Genomic DNA, 26,343 nt, shown 5'->3' on the forward strand with positions numbered 1-26,343 from the left:
AACTGTATGTAGCTTGTGTTGCGCTTACGTTTTGTATTGTATGTGATTATTGTAATTTTTGCACTATTGTCAGTATTGTCAATAACAGGCTTCTTTAAGCTCTCTGCTAATGCAATTTTATGATAATCCAGTGGGTTTTTATTTAGCTAACAAAGCATGTCATTCAAAGAAAAAAAGTAAATGAGAAAATATGTGTTTTTCCCTTGAGAGCTACTCAATGATTGGACATTACTACATTTGAGAAACATACAAATTGTATATATTATTATCTGTTTTAAAGATATTATTATAAAGTAGTTCCAATTTGCTCAAACCATACATGCTGCTTAAATTAACATACTGAATCAATTATAAAGTGATATTTGAATAAAGAAATCTTATTATGTCCACTCACTCTGCCAAACAAGTACTTTCACTTACTGGTACTTAAAGCTCCTACACGCCTCACCTGTACTGGTGTTTTCACTTAATGCCCCTGATTACACCCCCTCTCTCTGTGGGCATGTAAAGACCGGATTTTGTTTAACGTCTCCGTCAGTCTCCTGTTAGTTTTGTTGTCACGTGTTATGACAGAACAATTTGATCCTTCTATCACTTTATTATTACATCATCTGCTTAACATCCACTGAACAAAGGTATAATCTTAGCCAATATAATTGAATCACTTCTGTGAGTGTGCAAGAAATAAACCTCAAAATGAGACACAGTGCTGCTTTAATACTACTTCCACTGCTATTCCTTTTACGCTGCTACTTTTACTCAGGATATTATTGGTGTAAATGCTCTCGTAGTAATAGCCTATATCTAACATAAAGGTAGAACAACTGGACTGTTAGGTACTTGGTTCTATGTTTTCCAAGTTTCTGACCTTAACATGACTTGAATTACGATTATGAATGATTAGAGGAACACAAGTTTAAGAGTTGAAAGAAACATTACAGACGGATTAGTCCACACTGACCGCTACAAGTGACATGATGACTGATTGATTTCAGGTGGTATTCTGGGATTGTGTGGGTCTGTGTGTTTGGTGGAGTGTCCACTATCAGTCAACACCTCTCAGGCTCAGTTTCTGAATCACCCTGCAGTCATGGCAAACACTGTCTGTGCTGGTATTTTTACTTTTTTTACCATAAGTGGTGAGTAATGCAGCTTTCAGATTGAACATAGTGTTCTGCACAGATCTGACCAGATGTCCTGGGAATATACAGATGAGCACACAGAGTAGGCAGGGATTTAAAACATCCACTGTTTAAGGTTAAAGGTCACAACTTCATTGACCAGTTTTTCCCTTTTTAGGAGCCATTGAGATGTCAATGAACATGGGGCAATATAAATAAAGAGACAGCCTACTGTATAGTTTAATCACATGCAATTACACACACATACACTAAATCCTCTCTGTCTCATTCACACAAACACACACGGTAGCCTGGAAATGAGACAGGGACTTGAGCTGAACAAATGGACTTAGTCACGGCTGAGGATTGGTGTGGAATGTGTGTGTTGTGTGTGTGTGTTATGTGTGTGTGTTATGTGTTATGTGCATGATTGGAATGTCTGACTCCCCACCCAGTGAAGCAGAAAACACAGGTGGAGGAGGAGGAGGAAATGTGAGGGAGACGAGGAGGAAATAGAGGTCGGAGAAGAAGGAATACTGAATTATCAAATGCATGTACTTTTAGTTTCTGCTTTTTTATGTGGAATTCAGTCCTTTGTTGCTTTTGCTTGGCATGATTATTTTATGTTTACAGTTTACACATAAAACAATTAGCTCATAGAAACTTGAATACCTAAATACTGTATACCGTTCAATGTGATATGTGAACAAAAATAGTTTCAACCCTCGGTTATGTCATTAACACATAAAACAAAGTTAGGAGAACCCAAACATGTGAGTTAAGCACAAACAAAAGCAAGGTTTGTTAAGTTGATGAGCCCATAAGTATTGATTTGGTAAGTTGCAGGGCAAAAGTCTAGATAAGCGCTAACTTATCGAAAAGTGAAAGGTTTTTAGACATTAATGTTACATAAAATAGTCTATAAACATTAATGTTTAGGGTTATCGTAGACTAAATCAATTGTTAGTAGGCAAGAATTTATTTTAATTAAGTAGAAATTTCATCAACAGATCTTTAAAATTACTATGCAAAAGCATCACTTTAAATCCTGGGTTTTCCATCGATGTTTTAAAGCACTTTTTTGGAAATAAACCACTAAGGGTGAAAAAGCAGTCCTAACTATGTATTAAAAATATATTGTAGTCACTGAAAGACATTTGATTGACTTGCTTGATGCCTCACTCAAGTGAACAACCTTAAATAAAGAGTACCCTTTTAATATAAAATAACTAACTACTTGTTTAATGTTCCTGTTGTTTTCTGGCTTCCAGGGTCACCCACTTACTTTCAACCCATTTATGTCTTATATGCAATTATTTACCTAGTAGGAAGCCAAGTACTTGGAGATGGAGATGTTCATAAAAACCAATCTCTCTCGCCATTGTACTCGGTCTCCATTATTTGTATGTGTTATGTCAATAAGGCTCCCGTACAGCAAATATTCCCCTAGTTATCATTAAAACAGACAACAACAGGTGGTGGTACGAGTGTGTATGTGTGTGTATGCGCGTGTTTTATCACTGCTGTGAATGAGTAACAGTGTCTGCCTCCAAAATGCTGATAAAAGTCAGGTCGAGGACACAGTTTACTTCACACACACACGTGCACACAAACACTCACACACACTCAAGAGTGTTAACTATTTCTCATCTGCCACCAACTATGTCTTGCCTTATCTGTAAGGCACGAGGCAATCTGCAGACACACACAGAGGACACACACACACACAGCGGATGTATTTACTGAGACCATGTAAGCAGGATCACTATAGCTGAAGGTGGTTGTTTGATTGTGCTTAGGTTCAGAGGGTCATGGCACAGTTGTGTCCACCGTGCCTGCAACCTGACATTGACAGAATAAGTTAAATGACCCTAGTCTCAGATTCCTCACATTCAACCACAGCACCTGCCACTGCAGCACTGTGAGGAGAGACTTCACAGTCAGGGTGAAGGTCGGCAGCAGTGAAACTGTGAAGCTGTTTTCATTTCTGCATGAATGAATAATCTCTGCATGTTCTCTAAGTCTTGAAACCAGCTACCTAACTATAAGACCATAAACGCACCTGCATCTACTCTAACAAACACAATATAATATGTTGTTCCTGGAAATGCTTCGGGATTTTATCCAATTTGACATAGTGGCCAACCGATCTTTTACAACTTCAAAGTCTGTCCCATGATGCAATTGGGCCACAAATGTATTTATGTTTTACGGGCCCCATGGATGCAGAAGATATCCGTAAGCTTCGGGTAATTTTACAACCTTCGGTGCACATTACCAGTTTCCTGATGCAATTATTTGTATTATATTTGAATGCTTGTGCTTAAGTAGAAATTAAGTATAAGTAGAAATAAATACCGTTCTTTTTCTATTAACATCTTTAAGACCTACATTTATCTGACTGAGCACCTGACCCCATGGATCTGGTGGTTTATATAATGTGCCAGCTTTATTGAAAAAAAACACTTACACGTTTTGACTTAACAGTATTTCAGGATGAATGTAAGCAGAGTATACTCCCTGGTACCTTTCTGTCTCAGGTCTTATTTTTGCCCTAAAATGTAACCCAGTCCCCATCCTCCATACACTGAACTGGAATAGGACTTGTGGCCTTTGACCTACTTTCCTCCCTATAAGCTGGTCTGCTTACTTTGTTTATTAACGAACGTTTATTCATTTTCTCCTGCTTACTTTTACACATATGTTGTTAAAATAAGATACCAAATCAGGTCGGGTCTCACGGGTGTTTTGGAGACACTGTCATCACAGGAGACAGGTGTGGCTTTTTAATAAGCTCGCTGTCAAACTGCGTGAAATCCAATTTACCTTTCTTTTGCGTCCGTGAAAGACGAAACCAACAAACAAAACATAATTTTGTGTGTTTTCGGTGAGCAAATATCAGATCAGTTTTCAACAAGTCATGAGTTGTTAATGGCTCGTTCACGATGTCTCTGGCTCTGACAGTCTTTATCTTTTTGTCTCAGAGAGTGTTAAAGGAAAAGATGTTAAAGTTTTATCCAAGGTACTTATTAAAATGTCAGTGTCTTGTCGAGTCCGCAGTTTACCTGTGAATCCTAATTGTTAGCAGGGATTTGTTTGGATTAATTCATCACCTTCATCCCTCAACGCTCTGCTGAGGTGTGTCTATTCTGATATCTTCACACATGTATTCCCTCTTTTATTATTGTATTTTCTTAACTTAATCTGCATTTATATACAAGGCCCACATTGTTTTTACACACACTCCCTCACACAAGTGCACACTGTGCATGATGTGGTTTCTGAAAAGCCCTTTATAATGCTTCATAAGCTGTTTCTAGTTCCAACCCTCTGGTTTTCGGTGGTTTGCAGAACCTAATGTTCTCCCGCTGGCTTTCCTCTGAAGCCTCATTCCCACTATTCCCATTTTCAAGTATCCTCCATCTTGCAAAATGAGATTAAACTGCCACAGTGTTTATTTTAGGAAACACAGGTTGGCAGTTTTTATTGGATTTACATGTTGAAACTTAAACAACTTTTGCATTAAAGCATTGTTAAAATGATGTTTCTGCATGAATAAGGCTTGGTCTTGATGCATAGTCTTCTCTCTGAACACAAACAGGAGTCATGGTAACCTGCAGGTGTTTTAAGGTGATTAATGTTCAGCTTTTGTCACAAGTCTTTCAAAATCTCAAAGGAAGTGGAACCTGTGTATGATACTTCTTTTCATAAGAGGCTTGTGAAAATGTCACATTAAATAACTTTATTTCATTTATCCACAATATACCTTATGCAAACCTCAAGAAAAGGGAGTTCTATAATGGCTTTATACAGTATACCTAACTCAATACCAGCAAAGTGAAAAAACGAAATAAAATATAGCTTTTTAGTGTAGTAACTGTTTTCCATAAGAGCAACACAGTCATGAGTAAAGCTGCTCTGATGATGTCAAAGCAGACCATTCAATAACAAATACATCCTCAGTCTACAATGACACAAACATACATCTAATTTCACAGTGACATTTTATACGTTTTTATTAAATTACCCAGAAGCTAGCTGTTGCAATAAATTAAGCAGCAAATATTGGTTTTCCCACCGTTACAAACACAAGACGAAATTTCAAAGTATAAATTGTTCCCACATTGGCTTTTCCTTCAGTAAGTTACATTTATCGTCTTCATAAATCTTTTTGCCTGTATTCATCTGGGAGGGATGTGTCATTAAAATGATGAATTGCTTTTTTAGTTTTGAGGGCTCAAACTGAGCAAATGTATTGCTCTTGCCAAATACAAACCCAAAAGGAAACGTCTGTGGTTAATGTTGCACCTTACCCAGCTGGTTTCAGAACAAATGTACACACTGCACTTTATTTTTGGAGGGAACAGTGGGAATATGAGGTGTTATATGTCACATTTAGGGTCCATTTCTTATTTAGGTTTAGGGAAATGTTTGAACTTAAATCTCCTCCAAAGGGATAGGGTTCGACAGTTTTTACTCAAGTGAAAAGTAGACAGGTGCAGCAGCCAGAAGAGAGAGAAAAGGTGGAACAATATAACCAGCTATTAGAAAAGCTGCTGTGAAAGGAACCGAGACAAAGAGGTGTGAGAACAGGTGAGGATGGAGAGAATACAAAGAAAGGGAAAATAAAAGCAAGAGAGAAAAAAGGATTTATAGAAAGTTTTACACCTTTCTGATCCTGTGTCTCTGTGTGTGTGTGTGTGTGTGTGTGTGTGTGTGTGTGTGTGTGTGTGTGTGTGTGTGTGTGTGTGTGTGTGTGTGTGTGTGTGTGTGTGTGTGTGTGTGTGTGTGTGTGTGTGTGTGTGTGTGTGTGTGTGTGTGTGTGTGTGTGTGTGTGTGTGCGCGCTCTAAGACAGACAATGGTGTGGTTAGCTTTGGGGATTTTGCTGCTGTACCGACCACTCAGCAGATTCCTCAAGGTTTTCCTGGTTGCTGTATGTTTTCCTTTTTTGTGCGCGTGTGATACAAGTGTAAGCCTTTGGATTTATGTTTGAAAGTGTGTATGTGCGTGTGTGTCATGTAGCCCTCCAACGATGTCGGCGTATCCTCCCCAGCCTCGGGCCTGGTGTAAACTGTCAGGACGGAGTAACAAGCAGCAGTTGACCTTTTGTCGAGGTGGAAGTGACAACAAGAAAGTGTATACCTGAAGAAGACAACTTAATGTGTAGCCATCAGTCTGCCTCCTGCCTCAGGCCACAGAAAGGCCTGAACATTTTAGTGTGTGTAATTGAACCACAGGAAGAGAAGGGAACACAATCAGCAAGATGTCAGACGTTGTTTTTGCCTTAAATCTGTCAGTTTAAGCAGAAAGAATCACTCATAAACCTGGATCAGCTAATGTGGCGTCACGCAACGATCAATCTAACTGGTCAAAATCAATTTAGGGTTTGGGTATTGACGTGATAACAGGATTCAGGCCTGTAAAGAGAATTCAGATAGAGAAACAAAACGGGGGGATTACAGAAAGTGTTGCGCAAATAGCCGACTTACTGTTATTGGGTAATTTGAGTTGTGCACACACACATTTTCATTGAAGCACATTCAAGGAGGATTCCCTGCCTGTTTTATTAACCCTGAGCTTATTTAAAAGTGCAAGAGAGAAAGAAATGATCCAATAATAATGATGACCTCTTGAAGACTTTGTTATCTCTCAGTACTTAAGTCTTTCATAACTCAGCATGCATACACACACATACATCCACACACACACCTCTACCTTGTGCAGTACATCAACGCTGCGTCCCGCTGTTAAGTGTTCTCCATCAAAAGCATTCCTTCGCTCTCCCCTCTCGCTCCAGTCTCAATTCCCTGCCAACAACAACGTTGTGTTGGACTCTGCAGACCCATCTCACTCTAAGACCAGAGGAGCGCTACCTTGGTCTCAGGATCATGGACAGACCATGTATGTCCATGGTCAGACCATGGTCAGACCATGGACATTAACCATGGACATACGTGATCTGTCCGTGATATTGTCCATGGTTGACCATGGTCTGACCATGGACGTTAAATGGCACCATGGATGAATCATGGAAACCCACGGCCAAGTGAAACATGGACAGACCACGGTAATTCATGGACATCAAAGACGTGGTTAGCCGTGGTCTGTCCATGGTATAGTTAACCGTGGTTTTCCGTGATTGATCTGTGGTGCCATTTAACGTCCGTGGTCTGACCATGGACAACCATGGTCTTATCGAGGCTTGCAATAGTATGGCCGTGGATGTCCATGGAGAGACCATGGTCATCTATGGTCTGACCATGGACTTCCATGGTCAGACCATGGACATCCATGGTCAGACCATGGATGTCCATGGTCAGACCATGGTGCCATTTAACGTCCATGGACAATATTATGGTCAATGGTCAGACCATGGATATCCATGGTCTGACCATGGGTGTTCCACCCCTGAAGTTATAGAAAGCTTACCAATTTGGTCAATTGTTACCAAGGTTGTATATAACAAGACTTACCATAATGTCCACATAATGCTCCAGGGGGGGGAGGGGGGGCTACAGACAGGACAAATTTAACTTGCATCTAAAGTCTACAGATATAAATGTGCTAAGATTGCATTTCAAAATGTTTATTAATATCTTATCATGACACTCTTGTACAAGAAATACTACACAGGATGTTTTTTAACGAATCTCAGAGAACAGACAGTGGTACAAAACTTAATTCACACAATTACATGAAAGGTTTGTCAATCCATGGGAACATTTTACAGTATTTATAACATTTAAGTAGAATCCTTGTCTGCTTTACCACAAACGATACATAACCAGTTCCCTTACTTACATATGACATTGTATGAAGAAATATGTGTGCCAGATATATGTTCACCATAACAACATACATTTTCTTCCCAAATGTACACTTAAGTCAGTTTTCACACTTTTTTTAAGCCTTTTTGCACATGGTGCACTTTCTCCACCATATCCTTGTCTTTCATTTCGGGAAAGCTTCCCCGCATCAAGTCCTTGTATACCAGGAACTTATCTTCCGGAAATCGTGGCTTTGGTGGAGTCATCCGGTTGGGAGCTTTCCCGGACACACTGTGGCTGAGGAGATCGTCTTTGGAGAACAACTGTGTCAGCAGCCGTCTGGCTGCTTTGAAGGTGCTCGTCTCCAAGACGACAGTTGCACGCAGCTCCTCCATGGTGTTGCCATTGTACCGTGGCTCACAAACTGCCACACGCCCCTCGCGGTTCTTTTCCAGTTCGCGAACTCTTCTCTTGAGTTTCCTTATACTCTCCTGTGATTCCGCAAACTGACCTTGCAGCTCGTACAGGTTCTTGGCTAGTCTGAAAAAGAAAGATTGCTTAAAAATATAATGCCGAAGTAAAAACAATACAGACGGAACAAAAATTACATCTACCACAGTCTTCAAATATATAATTTGCTGCCATATCAGACAATGTGTAAACACTATTTTGGAGTCATATAATATTAACCACATTATTTTCCTTCCCAGCAAACAGTATATTATAAAAAGGGAACATCTGTATCTGTTAACAATATAAAAAAATATATATATATAAATATATATAACATATATAATAATATATATAATTAATATATATAATTAAAATAACTTACTGGGCAACATTGATATCCTTTCCAGCTGCAAAGGGAGATCTGTAAAAACAAATACCCAAAAACTAGAACCTAAAAGGTAATGTGTGAAGTTGAAGCAGTATACAAAAAGGTTCACCATGTTCACCTGGTATCAATATTCATTCCATCTTAAAATAATGAATAAACAGATTTTAAACAACATTTTGCTGATTGTCTTCTACACGTCTCTGGCTGCAGTCAATTGGAACTGCGCAAGTAATTTACCTTTTCAATTTATGACTGATATTTCCAAGTCGACTCCAATGAAGTCCAGTGATGTTCAACACTAGACCTTTGAAGGTATGTGTGAAATTTATCAAGTTCAGTCTGCATATTTGTGCATGGTTTTATCAGCAGATAAACTTCCTAATAGATCTTTTCACAATGATAGTGTGCTACATTTTGTTCTCATTTACACACATATACATATACGTATATGTATATGTATATGTATATAATATTAATATTACCTGTGCTTCTTTTTGGTGATCGTTGGAGATGGCGACCCCAGTTCCAGTCTCCTGTGAGCAGAGGGGGAGGCTGTGCCATGCTGTGGAGGTGAGCGACTGCATCTGGTTGCAGCCTTTTGAGGCGACTGGCTGTGGCTGCGTGCTGACGGTGCAGCCTTTCTGGGCGATGACCGGTTGCAGCGAGGTACTGTGTTCCTCTGAGGCGATGGGCTGTGGCTGTATCTAAAACCTAAACCCTCTAAAGATCATATCAACCCTCCCGACTTGAAATGATCAATTTATTAATATGAATCTGAAATAAATGCAACTGGAAAAAAACGGCCGCCATCTTGTGAGATTATCTATTTATTTAAATATTAAAAACTTATTTTTCTTCAAATGGATCATATTTCTGGTCTCTGATATGTTAATAATCAAATGTACTCACCCTCAACGTTGAAAGATCAGTATTTCAATGTGGATGTCAAAGGTTTTTAGCAGAGTCTTCTCTCAGCTGCCGTCCTATGTAAACGCTAGACAGGAAGTGGCTGTTCCGCCACCCGGAAGTGACGCCAAAAACGGCGGAATTAAAGGTAACATGACCATTAGCACTCATAGTGGTTACTCCATGAACTGCAAGCAAATTATAATATACCAAATGTCCGTAAAGACAGTGTATTTAAATTAAAAAATATATAAATCCGTTTTTTAGATTTTTAAAAAATATATATTTTATTTTTTAACTCATTCCACCCTAAATGTATTTATCTATATAAGAGTAAGAGTAAAGTTGGAGTGGTATATATTAAAGTAAATAAATAAAGAAGTATTCTAAAGATCAAACCGTGAACATTAAAAAACTTCTGGTACAGGTTACACTTCTATTGTGTTTTTAAAAAATTCTAATATTTAAAGAGTGAATATAAGCGGACATTTAAACGCCATCACTCAGTAGAATTGGTCATTTGACCTCTTCTACTTTTAGTCTAACCACAAAGTTTCGCGGTCCGACTAAGGTTTTAAGTGTAAATCTATTAAATGATTATGTTATTTTTGAAGTATAAGTAAGGAGGTTCTAAAAGGATTTAATATAAGATATATCTTAATATAAGATATATCTGGCACACTTAATTATATTTGTTCATATTGAAGTAAGGGAACTGGTTCTGTCTTGTTTTTGGTAAAGCAGACAAGGATTCTACTTGGGAGTCCAATATTGTAAAATGTTTCCATGTATTGACAAAATTGTAACCTTTCATGTAATTGTGTGAATTAAGTTTTGTACCACTGTCTGTTCTCTGACATTCTTATTGTATTCATATGAAATTGGCACTGTTGTTTACATTTTCAATGTCAGTCTACCAGGTAAATAGAGCACATGTCCAAAAAAAAATCCTAAATATGTAGTGCGTGCCAAACCCTAATTTTCATGTTGGCAGGGGTATTGCTAATGTCATATTTGCAAACAATTTATTATTTCTGCTGACGAACATGTAGGTCACATATTTAATGTTATTTGATCAGACATTACATTTATCTGTACATTCTGAAATAAATTAAATGTGTCTATTATAAATACTGTATGTTGTGCCTTCATATTTTTCATAAATCCCCAGTTCAGCCCTGTGTAACTCACTACTCCAGGACAAACAAAAAGAGTCAGAACTGAGACAAAAAGATTGGCACCAATATCTTTGATCTGCATTCAACATTGAGACCACAGAAGAACATGATCATTTCATGGTTAGAAATATCAGAATTCTATCCATGTTTTACCATGTTTCATGACCACAGAAAAGCATGAATATTTCATGGATAAAAATATCAGTGATTGTCCATGTTTCACCGTGTTGCATGACCATGGAAAATCATGGATATTTCATGGATGGAAATAATATAGGATTTGTCCATGTTTGTGCATGTTTCATGACCATGGAAAATCATGGTCAATTCATTGCCAGACAAGTGAACATGTTTTTCCATGTTTCATGACCATGGACAATCATGGTCAGTTCACGGCCAGGCGGGTAGTACGTGTTCTGTCCATGTTTCATGACCATGGACAAACCACGGACAAACATACCATGGACACCCACCATGGACAGATCACGGATGTCCATGGATGACCATGGTCATCCATGAGTTTTCCGTGAAACATGGATGACACGAGACCAAGGTAAGGGCATTAAAAAGTGAAAAACTCTCCATCCAAAACCAAAACATAAAGGGCAGTCCTGGCTGTCACACACTGCCAAAGTACGCACACACAATTGACTAAATTAGTGGGCATTTTTTCAGCACTCTAGAAAAAGGACAAAGTAGTTGCATGCTTTGCTTTCATGGTTCATAGTTTTCCTTCTAATGTAAAATATGATACCAATCCTACAGTTATGGCATTGCTTATTTTATTTCCCTCAAGGAAAAGTCTGTGAAAAGCATTAGTGAGTGATTTAAACAAACAGCACTTTGCTCTAACATTTGCTGGAAATGATTTTCTAATTTTCAAAGAAGAAAACAGAACCAAAGAAAACATGAGTTGATGCTTAACTTTAGTGTTTTATATCTGCTAATGTTACCGTGTGAAAATGCAAAGGTTTACTAGAAGTATTTGTTGGCCAAAGCAAGAAAAACAGTCTGTGTGCACTTGAGTGTGACGACAAAATATATATCTGTTGATTAATCTCGATGACAGAGCCAGACAAATGTGAGGCAAAGATACTCCGTGAGGTGGATTTGAGTGAAAAACCCCACTACCTTTTTTAGTAAAGTCATAACTCAGTCAAATCTTAACTCTGGAAAAAGGAACTTCTAATAGAACATTTGGCAAACTTTTAGTAATGCAAATTTGCCAAACAGTTAAAAATGAAGGATGATTAAACATCCTGTTTGAAACTTGGAGCACGATTTCCCACCAAGCAGAAGTAAGACAAACAATAATAGCAGTTACAAAATCCATTATGCTCTACAAACAATATTTTTAGGGGGCGCTGTCTTGAGTTAGCTTAAAACAATATTTTAGATGTATGGTCTTGAAGCTGGTGGATCTGGAGGCGTGCACTCCTCCAGCATCATAACAAATGATTGGGATTAAGCAGTCCCCAAAATCTCAAACTTTTCCTTTTATGGAATTCAAGCTTTGCATTCACAGTTGTTTTTGTGAGTCACCAGTAAGAGAGCAGAACATGTGGACTGATTCCTGCTTTATTTGGCCTTGAGCTACCATCCATGCAGAGGATGTGCAGCTCGGGGCTGGAAGCTGCCTCTGTGGGAGTAGTGTGTTTCTGACGTGGGTCGTATTTTCCTGTCATTAGGGCTACAGAATACCAGACGTGCACGCCTAATCTACCGACACACGCCCTGCATATAAGGAGAAGGAGGCGGAGCGTGGAATGTGTTTGTGTGTGTCTGGGGGCCCACAAACAATCTTCAAGGTGCTTCAGATTGTCTCGGGGAGACAGTTACAGGCAAGGGAGCGCCGTAAAGCCCCAAATGGACTAAACAGACCAACGTTTTAAAGGCCTGCAATTTTCTATTCTCCTCCCCACAGACACACATGCAGACGTACAAAGACACAGGCTTTCTAAACAGTATATAAACAGACAACAAAACAAAGAGTGTGATGAGAATGATTTGATTATATTTAGCATACCACTCAGCAGCACATATAGGACCCACACACTGACCCTTTGTCTTGTTAAAGAGTAGGATAGATGTTTTACTTTCTTCAGTTTCACCCCTAGAGACACATTTTAAAAGACTTTACTTCAGTCATGGACCATAGAAGAGGAGGAGGAGGGGAAGGAAAGGAGGCTGCTGGTCTGTGTTCCCTTCATCGGATAGAGAAAGAGAGGAAACGAAGAAAAGGGGGAGGTAGAGAGGTTAACTGTCGAAAGTTAAAGGTTCACTTCGAGGTTCTGCTCCTGCGATCCTCTGGGGAAGAAACTGGGGAAGTTATGTGTGAGTGCAGATCCCAGTAAATCACACGGGAGAGAAAGAAAAGATACGGTACTGAACGAAGAGGATGGTTGCGAATGAGTGTGATGAAAGAGGAAAAGAGAGTGCAGGGAGAAAGGGGGAAAAGAGCGATGACAGTAGAGAAGAGAGGAGGGAGGAGAGTAATGGGAAGCGAGGGGTTAAGGGAGAGAAAGAGAAAAGTAGCAGGGGAGTAGAGAGAGTTCAGAGGAATGAGATTTCAATCTGTTGGAGGAAGAAATGAGAAGAGAGAAATATAAAGAAAGAAAACATAGGAACATTAAACGGTATTCGTATAGGGGGAAAGAGGGACAACAACGAAAAGAAAGAAATAGGACAGGAATTCAAGTTAGAAAGGAGATTATTTACAACGAGGAGATATACAGTATGTAATCAAAAGAAATGGAGGTATAGAAAAGGAGAAGTAGAAGTGAACTGTCGGGCCCCTGATGAGAAAGCCATAGAGCTGAGTGAACACATGGAGAGAGAGAGGGAGGAGAAGCTCCCGTGAATTCCTCGGTGTGACTAATGCCGTTTTCACACATTTACCCAGCATCCATCCATCATTGTGTCCACCTCCTGCTCGCCTGTTAAAACAACAGCAAGTGCTAGAAGACTACTGTAGCTGTTCTTCTGTTTTATTCAGCTCTATGTCCACGACTTCGCCTTATTCATCTCAGACATCCACAGCTGCACATTGGTGGAGTAAATCAAGCTTTGTTTTGTTTTGGTGACAATTGACAGCTGGGCCAATGATGGGGAGTCTTTCTTTGAATCTTCTGAAGTTTGAGACTCTGAAGGAAGGGGGAAACACGTTTCTGTAAAGACAATCCAAAAAACAAATATGCATATAGGTTAGTGCTACAAGCCATCTGTGGAGCAGATCATTTTTCATGTTTATTCCACTTAGGGAGATGTTTTACAAGTTATTATCCCAAAGAAATATACATAAGTCAGCCAGACAGGTTTTAAACAGCTTTTTAAATAAGCAAACTTAACCTTGAAGAGAAAACAATTCAATAAAATGTAATGTTAAATTCCATTTTACATTACAGACCAACTTCAAGGTTTAACTATTTTTTTTCATTTTACAATGTGGGATCATTTCAAGAGGTGTTAGAAAACAGGAGAACACTGGAATATGCAATGTAATGTTTTGTGTAAGTCTATCTATTCTCAAAAAAACAAGAATTATTTTAATGTATACATGTGGGGAATTTGGCACAGAAGTGCTTTGAAGCTGGATGTTACAAATGGAGTTCTAGCAAGCTGCAATTATCCTTTTGGTTTCACAAAGTTGTTCAGTAGGTAGGGTTGGTCGTTCATTAATGGCAGGGTTAGCCTCTTCATGTGCTTCACTGGGCTCAAATATATTGGGTTTTTAACTCTTCCTCTACTGATCACCTATTCTTCACCTGTGGCCACATCCCAACGTCTCTTTCTCTCTAGAAACAACACAATAGTCATTGTATACTAACCCCATTTTCACAAGGGCAAATTAAATCTATCTGGCTGTGTTAACTCTGTGTGATAAGAAGGTATCAGAGAAAGGGGGCCCTAAATGAAATCCAGCTTGAATGTTTATATTTGCGTTGATATGTTACTAATCTTTATCAGCCTATATGTAATCTAGATAAGCCTCTATCTGGGCCATTGTTCAAATCCACAGAGCCTTTGTCCTTCCTTTAAATCTTAAACTGACATGACCTGCAGTGGGTCGTTCTGTGGTGTTTCCCTAACAATGTGTCTGTTAGGACACTTTGTTCGCTATAAGGTGGCCTATTGTGTGTTTTTAGAGCTATATTTGTAGGGTATTGTTTTAAGGCAGAAGGAGTAATGAGATGGAGACGTGCAGTGAACCATGCTAACTCCTATACCTCCTCCTGCTTCTTCCTGTTTGTCTTTCTTTTTATTGCTCCCCTTTTCGGCCATATTTCATTCTCTTCTCAGACGGACTCCCTTAAATTCCATCCTCCCTCATTCCCCAATTTCCTCCCTTTCTCTCTTCTTACCTTCCTCTCTTTCTCCTGCTGCTTATTTATTCTCTCCATCACCCCCACAGTTTCCTCCCACCTTCCCCAGTCAATCAGCCGGCTCCTTCACCTCCCTCTGTTTTCCTAGTGTGCCGTTTCACAGCAGAGCGGCTACTGAGCGGTCAAGGTCACGCCCGATTTTATGTCTCGCCACGACATCTCCGTTGATATCAGCTTGGCTTTGTGTTTGCTGCCTGGGCACTCTATTGTTGTCTGTGATAAAATGTCAATGTTTGAGCTAAGCCATGATAATCTTCTTAAAGGTCAGAGGATACCTTGTGTGTGTTAAAAGCCATATTTGGAATGGATGCTTCGTTGGTTCGGAGAATAGCAATGAAAAAGATTAGGTAGCTGCAAACATGGAGGTGAAGAAAAGGCATTTACAAGCGTTCATTGTAACCTTGATCCTAAACCTGTTGACACACCCACTTCCCTTTAAATACTTCCGTCTCTCAACACACCTAAAAGTCATTCGTCAAACAGAAATGAAGAAAAATACCAATAATTCTGTTTGCATTTTCTCAACATTAAGAATTAGCATCTTTCCTAAATGATTGTAAAGGCAACATTTGGGCGTTTGGAATAGAGATAAAAAAAGAGGTCACTTTGCCCTCAAGGAATTTCAATGTGAATTTATTTACTACTTTTTGACATTTCATAGTTGCCGCAACCTTATTTAAGGTGGACCTGAATACAAGCGAGTAACAATGGATGAATAACAGCCCTTGATAGGAAGTTAAATGATATATATTTTTAGATGTATCTCTGCCAATGTGGATCAGATTCACCTTCAAAGGAAACATCTGTTGGTGCTAACATTATGGATAATAATTAGTCTACAATTTCATATTTTTTCCTAGTTTTAGCCAGATTAAAAAACTATATTTTTCTGCTGCTGAAAAAAACAGAAACTTTTCTGATAGGAAATGAAAACACTTTCCTAAGGAGGTGTCTATAATGTCAATAACAATACATATAGTTTGACCATCTCAATAACTCCCTCTCTCCTCTTTTACCCTCCAGGTCCTCCCAGGGTGTCGGAGCGGGTGGCCCACCGGCAGAGCGTCCGTCTGGGTCGCACCATGAAGCTGCCCTGCCCCGTGGAGGGAGACCCCCCGCCGCTCATCATGTGGACCAAAGATGGCCGCAACATCCACAGCGGCTGGACGCGCTTCAGGGTGCTGCAGCACGGTCTGCGGATCAAAGAGGTGGAGCCTGAAGACGCAGGGACCTACATCTGCAAGGCCACCAACGGGTTCGGCAGCGTGAACATCAACTACACCCTCATCGTTATAGGTAAGTGAAAAACAATGTGACTGTGAAATGAGACGCATATATCAACATTTGAATTAGTTTGAGGATTGGTACTAAAATCACTTTTACTTTGGACTTAATATGTTACTTAGAACGATCAAACAACTTTTTGGAAGATTTATCTTTAACATCGTTGAGACCCGGGCTGTGTGACACTTTTCAAACTTTCAAAATTGTGATTGAACAAGAAAGCTACACTACTAGTCTCTTATTGAAAAAGTGGGGGGCTGTGTTTACGCGTGTGTTTGTACGATTACAGACGGTTTCCATCCTAGCATCTGTTTTTTCGGGCTTTATTTTTCTTTACTCTTTTTTCATTCTGGCTTGCTTGCATTGATTCTGCTGTGTGAGTTTCTGGGACATAAGAATATTTTTTTTTATAAATTATAACATTAATATAATAAAGAAACAAACTATGAAACATAAACAACAGCAAACCTTGAATTAAATTCAAATGACAGACACTAAAGACAGCTGGAGAAGATACAATGCCAGTTCAGTGTAAATATGTATGCTTTCGACTGGTATAATTAGCCAGGTTTGGTTGGTGGGGCCATTATACAGTAATCAAATCTGTGTAATTCCCCAGACAATGAAGCGCTGCTTTTGTCTGGGTTGTTATGCTTTGTGCACGTGTCTGACCACAATTGTTGTTCTTGTGTGTTCCTGTATGATTATGAATGAGCAGGAAATGTGTGTGTGGGTGTGTGTCTCCATTTCCATGTCTCTATGAAAGACACATTGTTGGGCTTTGTTTTTTTCCAAAGTGGTGGCTATACCCTGTGACAAACGTCTTGTTTCTATACAGTTGAGACTCAAATAGCTTCTTCCCTTAACTTCTTCCATGTAAACAAAATACCTGGCGGGTCAACGGCGTGTCAGTGCGTATTAACACGTGCAAATCAGTGTGTGTATGTCTCTACAGCCCTCTGTGTGTGCATCAATCCATGTGTTTGTCTACATGCCATCCTGTGCGTGTGTGTCTGTGTACAGTATGTGCGTGTGTGCATGTGTGTGTCAGGTTCCAGCGTTCCAGAGAATATCTCTATGCCCGCCGTCGGCACTTCAAAGACAGACTTGTGCAAAGTACTGCGGTACAGATATAACCTGCCAATATTAATTTACCAAAGTGGGAATCTTGAAAGAATTCTGCTGGCAAAAAAAACTCTCAAATTTTCCGGTTTACAAAAAGACTCAATGCTTGTTTTCTTGGTATAGATGTAGCAATATCTAGAATATTATATATACAACTTTTGCTTAAACCACAAAAATGAAACATCCTTGAAAGTACCTTTTCTGTTTCTGTCAGATTGCCATCCAATTTCAGGTGCACAAATATAAATGTTTAGCTCAATTATTTGGATAATTGGCCATAAATTAAGCGTTCTATTCTCCAGTAATCATTATCGTTCTGTGATCCAGAGCTGTATCGGTATTGACATGAACTTCAAAGGCGAGCTGGCATACAGAGGGCAGCGGGGCGGGGGGGTAGCAGCAGCTGCAGCTGAGGTCATCCAGGCAGACAGCTGCTGCCTCCCTCCCTCTCTCTCTCCCTCCCTCCCTCATTCACTCACACTCATTCACCGTCCTTTTCATTCACTTTCATATATGCGTGCACACATGTGCTTCAGAAGCAATGAATTGAGTGAACCCTCATGAGCTACTTTGGTCTCATTGAACTCGAAGAATTAACCTTAACAACAGAAATAAGGACTCTACAGTAAGTAATCCTTTGACCATATGCCATCCAAACATGCAGAAAGCTTTCAATGTACATTTAAAACCTTCAGATAGGTGCAATATTGGGCTCTTTTGATGCACCTGCCAAAGTAAAGGTGTTTTAGACAAAATAACCTTAGAGGCCAGTATCTGCTCAGTTCAATCAAAATGTAACATTTCAGATTGCAGATGTTTAAAATGTTTGTACTCATCTTTACATAAACATTTTCCCATGACAGCGGGGCAAACTCAGCCTGCTGAGGAAGATGTTCTGATATATTTACCACAACAGCTATTAAATAGATATTGAAAGGACATTGTGCTTTCAAATGCTGTTCCAAAGTCCATTAATGAACTTTGAAAATAAATATTGAAGAACTTAGGTAAACATTTTCTACAAATAATCGTATTTGAAACTTCATACCTAATCTCCAGAGCTTTTATTTTAGCACGTAATGAAAAACATTCTGTTTAAAAATACCCTTAAAAAAACAAAACTTTAATTAAAAAAAAAGGGTATTAAGACTCAAACGTTTACATGTCATTTCACCAAATCCCATTCAAACTGGGATCAAGAGAATTGCCACATGCTATCCAAGATAAGAGGCTACATGACAACTTTACCACAGATTATACAAATGGCACCCAGAGACACTTAGTGCTGCACTGGGTTAACTTTCAGAGAGGACCCTCGCTGTAATACAAGCCACGAATCATGCCATGGCATCTCCTTAGAGAGGCAGTTAGCGTGTTTTCATAGCTGGAACAATCTGCATAGCCAATGATGTTCAAAGCATGGATGCAGTTGTTCTGAGTTTCTCTCTCTGCTGCTTTGCATTGCCTGCTCCTCCACCTCCTCCCTGCTTTCATCTCCTCTCTTCTCCTGTGTGGTCCTGCTGTAATTATTCTATGGCCGCTGCGCTTCACAGTAATGAGCCCACACCTGCGTCTTATTGTCTTTCCCTCTCAATTTCTAACTCTCAATATCTTTAGCACCTTTTTCCTATTAACGCTCAATCACGGCACTCATTCCTCCATCTTCAGTCAGCCGGCTCGTTTTTCCTCAGTCACGCTTTAATTTGTTTCAATATTTTCACAGTTTCCTATTTTTTTCCCCCGGACGTAAGAGCAATTTGATTGCCATAAAACATCCTCTGTACCGCTGCCCTGTGGTTGGGGGGTGATGGAGAGGCGTTTGTGTGAAGGCAGGCTTTTTATGTCAGATTAGAAGATTCTTTGAAGTCTTTTATCGTGTGTAGGTTGGCAAATGTTTGCGTGAGTAAATAGTCTTTGTGTGTGTGTGTATACTTGTTTATCTGAGAGGTTGTGTATGCATGCGTTGGTGTATGCAGATTTATGGGACCACCAGTAAAGAGAAACTCTGAGAGATTTTGTTGTGATGCTCAACAAACATCAATGTCCTCAAAAAATCTGTTCGCAAAGAAAGCTCTCATTTCTTCTCCCAATCAATTTTTCTCTCCTGTCAATCTTTTGTAATTATTTTCATTCTCCATGAAAAGTAAATGATGAAAAATGATATTTTAAAACTGATGTGATAACAATGGGAGCGTGTCTTCTGCTAATTTAGAAAGTTATGCGTAAGAGAGAAGGAAATGTTTTAATGAAAATCTTCATCAACTCACTTGTGTCTGATGGTGTGTGAGTGTTTGCATGCAGGTTCATTCTAGGTGACTGCTGTGATGATTTGTGATGATTTAATAGCCCAACCTCAGAAGCTGACATCTGGTCATAATTGTCGAACAAAGAGGGAAAGAGAGGAGGAGAAAGATATCAAACATAGAAATACTGTATGTCTGAATGAATGAGCCTTTGCATGATTTATAGTCATCAAGCTGCATATGCATAATGAATGTTGAAATAAGAAAAATGGAAGCGCGAGATGGAACGTGACAAACGGAAAATACACACAAAGCAGTTCTTGGTAGAGGATTGTTTCAGAGAAATGATTCTATGAGCGCTGCAGTTTTATGCCAGGATTAACACTGCCACATGCAACTAAGATCAACTATCACTTAATACAGACTGACACCATGAGGTCACATGGCTCAATCCTGTAAGCCACGACAATTCAATGTGAAGTTGCATGCAGGACAAATGTTTAAAGAATGTTGCTTCAGTCCAGTTCTTGGAAAGCAAATCACGCTCCTTCATTCAGGTTTATTCCGTCTCCATTGAACTGCATTGCATGTGTGAGACTCCAGCTGTCTTCCAGCCAAAAACGCACACATCGGATCAGGTTGCAGACCGACATCATCTCTGGATCCCTCAGTTCCTACGGCCTGATACCTCCTCTGTTTTTGTCTTCTCACATTACGCAGTTTTTAATTTAGATATCTGGTGCCTCGTCTGGAGAGGATGTAGAGGTGGCCAAGGTTTGCAGCCTAATTGGTATGAGTCATACACACACACACACACACACACACACACACACACACACACATGTAATTGCACAGTGCCTTAAAATCTCAAATAACACAACTTAACCCTCACCCACCTACGTACAAACACACCAGGGCAGCTGTGCCTGTCTTGCTTTATTTTCTGTCTGTGTGTGTGTGTGTGCGTGCATGGGTTAAGCGTTCTTACCGCCAGATTCTTCTGCTCAGGTTACACACACAGCACTTTCTCACTAATGGCAGAAAAATGCATGGAGTGAACCTGGAGCTGCAGCTCGCTGGTTTTCAGGAACCGCTCGGTTGGTGTTCAGTTCGAGGGTTTGAGGCCTCACAGGGGATTTTCTTTTCCAGGCAGGTCTCAATCATGATTTGCAGAACATGAAAAAGAAATCATCGAGTGGTTTAGCCCCCCTCTTCTTAAACTATAGTGTTGCCTTCACTAACCTTGAATCAAATCCCAGGTTTCTCCTGTGTTTCTCCTTTTGACTCTTTCTTGCTGCCTGGAAAAAATATACTAAATACTCAGCTTATTACGCTTTATCGTTTTTTCCATTTCCCGTAGTGTGTTATGTCGGTTTTTTGTCCATGTACAGTAGGTAGAATAGAATTGGAGGGATGAACCCCTCTTTAATGGTCACACATGCAGAGCACACAGCACACATATTTAACCCATCCTAGTACTAGGATGCTAAACATCCCAAAGGTCAGTTTCTCTCCCACACAATTTCCTACTTGTTGTGATATAAACCCACACATAGTACAATTTAAAAGAAATGTGTCAATTCTTCCAGCACCATGGCACCTCCAACATTGGGAGCCACTAAAAAAAGAAAGGAGCCAGAGCTAAACCAACTATATTGTGATTACCTGATATGCATCTTAGACCAGAAGCACTCAGGGACGATCCAACTTTAAACTTGAAGGCATAACCGCTAAACCACTGATCAGAGTTTCACAACATCTAATAAATGCCTTATTAAGAGTTGGAGGAATTACGCCAGAGTTAGAGAGAGTGAGTTTAAAGCTTTATGTATTCTCTATCACTCTGCATCAGATCCGTTATGCTGATAACATTGTGCCGCCCTTACATCGAAGTAAACAAAGCCTCTCCTCCGGAAATCAGGGCGGCACTGGGGACAAAGGAGATGTAAACATGCTGGTGTGTGTGTGTGTGTGTGTGTGTGTGTGTGTGTGTGTGTGTGTGTGTGTGTGTGTGTGTGTGTGTGTGTGTGTGTGTGTGTGTGTGTGTGTGTGTGTGTGTGTGTGTGTGTGTGTGTGTGTGTGTGTGTGTGTGTGTGTGTGTGTGTGTGTGTGTGTGTGTGTGTGTGTGTGTGTGTGTGTGTGTGTGTGTGTGTGTGTGTTCATATGAAAGTGCATGGGGGGAATGTGGAGTTACAGACAAGGGGGAGAAAGAACAGAGTCCAGTTTCAAAATCTGTTTTCCACGTTGTTGTTGAGTCCAGTTGAGACAAACACAGATGTACCAAGATATATATGTGCTGTATCTTTCGATACGTATCAACAAGACAGGACAGGAAGACATTTAGTTGTTTTTCCATGCACTCACACAATAACACACACACACATCTCAGACAGATGTGGACACACTCCTCAGAGGCCCTGGCCTCCATTTCACGGCTGTCTGTCCCACATCCTCTCGTTCTGCCTCGTTTCACTTCAAGCAAAGACACGGAAAGACAGTGAACGGGACAAAGAGACGGAAAGAAAATATATGGTAAATGTTTTTTTTCCTGACTTCAGTTTGAAGATGTGAACAGGTCCCGAGAACAAAAAACAATAAGGATTAGAAGTTTTGTATAATCCCATGTCCTAACAGGTAGAGATGTCACTCTTATATTCTACACAGGAGATATGTATACAAAACACATCATCTGTGAGAAAGTAAACACTCAACAGCATCTGAACAACACTTGTTTAATAGGTGCACTGTTAAAAAATGAAATACTGGACGAATAAGTATAAAAAACATCAAACAACAAAATATATATCCTTTAGACCATTTACATGCACAAAAGCCTATACAACCCACTACAGGAAGGGGCCCCTTTAACTTTTTGAAGGCCCTCCTATTGCATCCTCACCAAGACTGCATCTCACATCTTGCACCTCATCACCTCTAACCTCACCTCCTTTATCCTTCCTCTTACCTTCTCCCATAGCCGCTTTCACATCAAGTACTTTGCCGTACTTAGTTCCCAGTACTTAGTCCCGCCGAACTCTTTAGTCCCGGAACTGTCCTAGTAGATCGCGTTCACACCGGAATAAGTTCCCTGAGGGAGGATTACGCAAATGATGCCGCTGACGTCACTTCTTCTTCTTCTGCTTTGGGTTTACTGGCAGGCCGCAAACCACTTCACGGCGTATACTGCCACCCGAAGTCCCCGGCCGGAAGTCCCCGGAGATGGGGACTGGCTTCAGTAGAAGCTGCTGGGACTCCCAGCAGCTTCTACTGAAGCCTTCCGAGTAAATCGCCAGAAGCGCCAACACTTCCTCATCTCCACCTCTCCCATGTTTTCTTTTGTGTTGCCATAAGTTATTCTCTCTCCGTTGGTGCGCTGGGCTAATGCTAATGCCAGCAAATACAATGGCGGCTTCACAAAACGTTTCCGAGTTTTACGAGCGTGGTTTGCAATCCGCCCAGCCAATCAGAAATTGGAACCTTTTTTCTCCCCAGGAAAGTACCACCTCTCTAGCAGGGACTACAAAGGGGTGAAATGGTTCGCAAAAAAAAGTTTTAGTTCCAGATCTTTTTGGTGTGAACGCAAAATCCCAGGAACTATCAGAACTATTCCTTGGAAAAGTACTCCGGTGTGAAAGCGCCTATTGTTCTTTCTTCTTCTTGTTCTCTCCCTCTCAAACCCCCCTGTGGAAGTCTTCCTGTCACTCCACCAGCCAAGAGAAGATATCTTCCCTCTCAAGCGTCTTTCAGCTCCTCTTTCTTTCCCTTTCTGTTTGCCTTCATGCTCCATTTACATTTGTCTATGTGCATTTGCGTGTGTGTGTGTGTTTGTGTGTGTGTGTGTGTGTGTGTGTGTGTGTGTGTGTGTGTGTGTGTGTGTGTGTGTGTGTGTGTGTGTGTGTGTGTGTGTGTGTGTGTGTGTGTGTGTGTGTGTGTGTGTGTGTGTGTGTGTGTGTGTGTGTGTGTGTGAGTATGGCCTAAATCTACTTCTTGTATGCCAAGTCAAGGTCCCATAGATTCCTAATGGATCTTAAATACCCTCTGCTAGCTTACTCTTCAATTCTCCATACGAGATGCCATCTGTCAGTCAGCGGGCCTTTTTTCCTCGAGGACCTGAGCAGTCATTTTGAAGAAGAAATCCACCCGAAAACAGAGTGAAAGCACACGAATTATGTGATTTTGGATAGTTTATATGCTAATGTCTCTCCTTGAAGTTTGACATTTTTTCAATTCAGCTACTCCAATCAAATGTGTTCTCTCAAATGATCAAAATTGTTTGTGACACAACATATCTGTTCAGGTCTGCCTCCATTTTTACCCACTTGGCATCACCTGTGTTTTTAGTCATAACAAAAATGAAGTAACAAAAATACAAATCAAGAAATCCATTTAAATAATTCTTAGTACACTCCTCGTTGGTTGGTCTGCCTGCTCCTCACACTACAGTGTATCTCCTTTTCGTATTTGGTTTTAGGGTAGTTTTTGCCTTTATCTGCCAGCTGTGCTCAAAGACTAAAGCAAAACGTGTTTTCACTCTGCGTTTCCACAGAAACTCTCCCACAGCTAATATGAGGTGTTTCCTTACTTCCCAGTGTGTGTTTTGGCATAGTGGGCATCCTCTGAGCACGACATATAAGTATGATAAGTAACAAATGTAGCACAATTTAACATGGGCCATTTGGTGCACTATTACTTATATCGTGAAGTATGCTGTGTCCCCAAATACAAGTAAAGCTGAATATTTGAGGATGTGGGCTGCCTTGATGCATCTCAGTTCCTCAGTTTGTTTAACGTAATTAATACCAAACTTCTCGATGTGAGTCCAACAGTAACAGAAGAGGAGAAGGGGGAGTGAAAGAGAAGGGGGAGAGGGGAAAACGATACAGAGAATTTTTGGCAATAATGGACCAAATGTTATAATCACAAATCATGTAAAGTAAACTTTTTTGAAAAGTATGTTTATATTTAAATTGTAACACTTTTGTCTGTGTGTTAATTAGATAAGATTTAGTTATTGTATGTTGTCCAAACAGCATTTCAAATTTGAGAAGTTCAACGTATTTTACTAAAGAATACACATTTGTGGGGGAATAAAGTGTTTACTTTTCTCTAAGCAAGGTATTAAATTAAGTATTTTTAATCCACACATAAAGTCAGACATCAAATCTTATAGTATTACCTTCAAAGACACGGAGGGTTTTTAGCAACCTGCAATAAAAGGACATACACAAGAAACAATCAGAAGGAACAACATCTGCAGTTTAGTGCTAATTCCTTAATAATATTCAAATTTCTGTTGGTTTTTTATAAATTCTTTAGCAATGAAGCAAGTGATGAAGCAACTAAGAAAACATGAGGTGTTAAAGCAGAGAGAGTTCAGAAATGTTGAAGTCATCAACAAATCCTCTCAAGGAGACACTCGCTGCTCTTAGAGTGGTGCTTGTAGATGTGTCCTTCTCCCCTTCACTATGCATCCTCCTGCATACTCTGCATTCTCACTGCAAAGGGGTTAACCTCTCCAAAACCTCATCAGTGCAAACACACACACACACACACACACACACACACACACACACACACACACACACACACACACACACACACACACACACACACACACACACTGCAAAGATGATTGGTATGAAAGAAGAGATGGTAAGGGGAATTGTTGCGCGACAGATGGTCAGAACTTCTTTAAAACCTAATCACTCTTAGGAATAGATAAATACATCTGATTTTGGTGATGACACCTAGCAAACAGATGTTTTTTTTATTCTATGGAGTATGATGTCTAGGCCAGGACTTCTCTGTAGCACGACAATATTGCATTTGAAATGGTATTCTGACACACATTTCAGCTTTATCAAATATGTTTGCCTGCTGCTATTTGAGAACTGCAGTAAGCCATACTACCCTATAGTCAAAAGATAGAAAGATAGATTTGTCTACATAAATAAAAGAAATCAATCACATCTTCTGATAAAATGTGGGTATTACTGCAGATAATTGGAACCAAGATAAATACATTACAGGAGTTTTTCTAACGCAGATATACTATATTTCTGTGATAATGCCCTGTGGACGGATGGATAGATGAGGAGAAAAAGAATAAGAAAGATCTAGGACATATTAGGAGGGAGGTAGAGGGGTGTGTAGTGAGGGTGTTCGTGTCTGATCAGAGCAGTTAGCAGGGGAGCTGTGTACTTCTGAATAGACAGCTTAGTGGCCATTATGCGCTCTGGAGGATTTGTCCTGTTCACTATTGTTACCCTCAGGAGGAAGCAACACACACACACACACACACACACACACACACACACACACACACACACACACACACACACACACACACACACACACACACACACACACACACACGCACACATACACACACACACACACACACACACATATGCACACGCACACACACACACACACACACACACACACACACACACACACACACACACACACACACACACACACACACACACACAC

The 26,343-nt window shown here is 40.0% G+C and overlaps 2 protein-coding genes across 4 annotated transcripts in view; one reads left to right on the forward strand and one right to left on the reverse strand.

Moving 5' to 3' along the window:
- The window catches only part of fgfrl1a (fibroblast growth factor receptor like 1a), a gene marked incomplete at its 3' end in the record, with an annotated part of 60,420 nt that overhangs the window by 14,996 nt on the left and 19,081 nt on the right, over positions 1–26,343 (forward strand). Inside the window, exon 3 of the mRNA XM_079671339.1 lies at positions 16,220–16,492. Coding sequence (XP_079527465.1) covers positions 16,220–16,492 — 273 coding nt within the window. The remainder of the gene's footprint in view (positions 1–16,219; positions 16,493–26,343) is intronic.
- LOC307031944 (uncharacterized protein) lies at positions 7,693–11,362 on the reverse strand. Of its 3 annotated transcripts, none has more exons than XM_079669544.1 (5): positions 9,640–11,362; positions 9,213–9,450; positions 8,968–9,034; positions 8,725–8,763; positions 7,693–8,429 (listed from the first exon to the last, which is right to left on the reverse strand). In XM_079669544.1, exons 2-5 carry the CDS (start codon positions 9,289–9,291, stop codon positions 8,015–8,017), a joined length of 600 nt encoding a protein of 199 aa, XP_079525670.1. In that variant the 5' UTR covers positions 9,292–9,450; positions 9,640–11,362; the 3' UTR covers positions 7,693–8,014. The 3 variants fall into 3 exon arrangements, with proteins under 3 accessions (XP_079525670.1, XP_079525669.1, XP_079525668.1); XM_079669543.1 differs by having other exon boundaries at positions 9,213–9,475; XM_079669542.1 differs by having other exon boundaries at positions 9,213–9,519.

The sequence above is a fragment of the Notothenia rossii genome (assembly GCF_949606895.1).
Source record: "Notothenia rossii genome assembly, chromosome: 3".
Lineage (NCBI taxonomy): Eukaryota > Metazoa > Chordata > Actinopteri > Perciformes > Nototheniidae > Notothenia > Notothenia rossii.

Bases quoted from the DNA above. Each gene is read 5' to 3' on its own strand.
- LOC307031944 (XM_079669544.1), bottom strand. From the start codon at position 9,291: ATGGCACAGCCTCCCCCTCTGCTCACAGGAGACTGGAACTGGGGTCGC. The intron at 9,035-9,212 runs GTAATATTAATA...ATACCTTCAAAG, and splicing joins ATCACCAAAAAGAAGCACAG to GTCTAGTGTTGAACATCACT. The intron at 8,764-8,967 runs GTAAATTACTTG...TTGTTTTTACAG, and splicing joins ATCAGTCATAAATTGAAAAG to ATCTCCCTTTGCAGCTGGAA.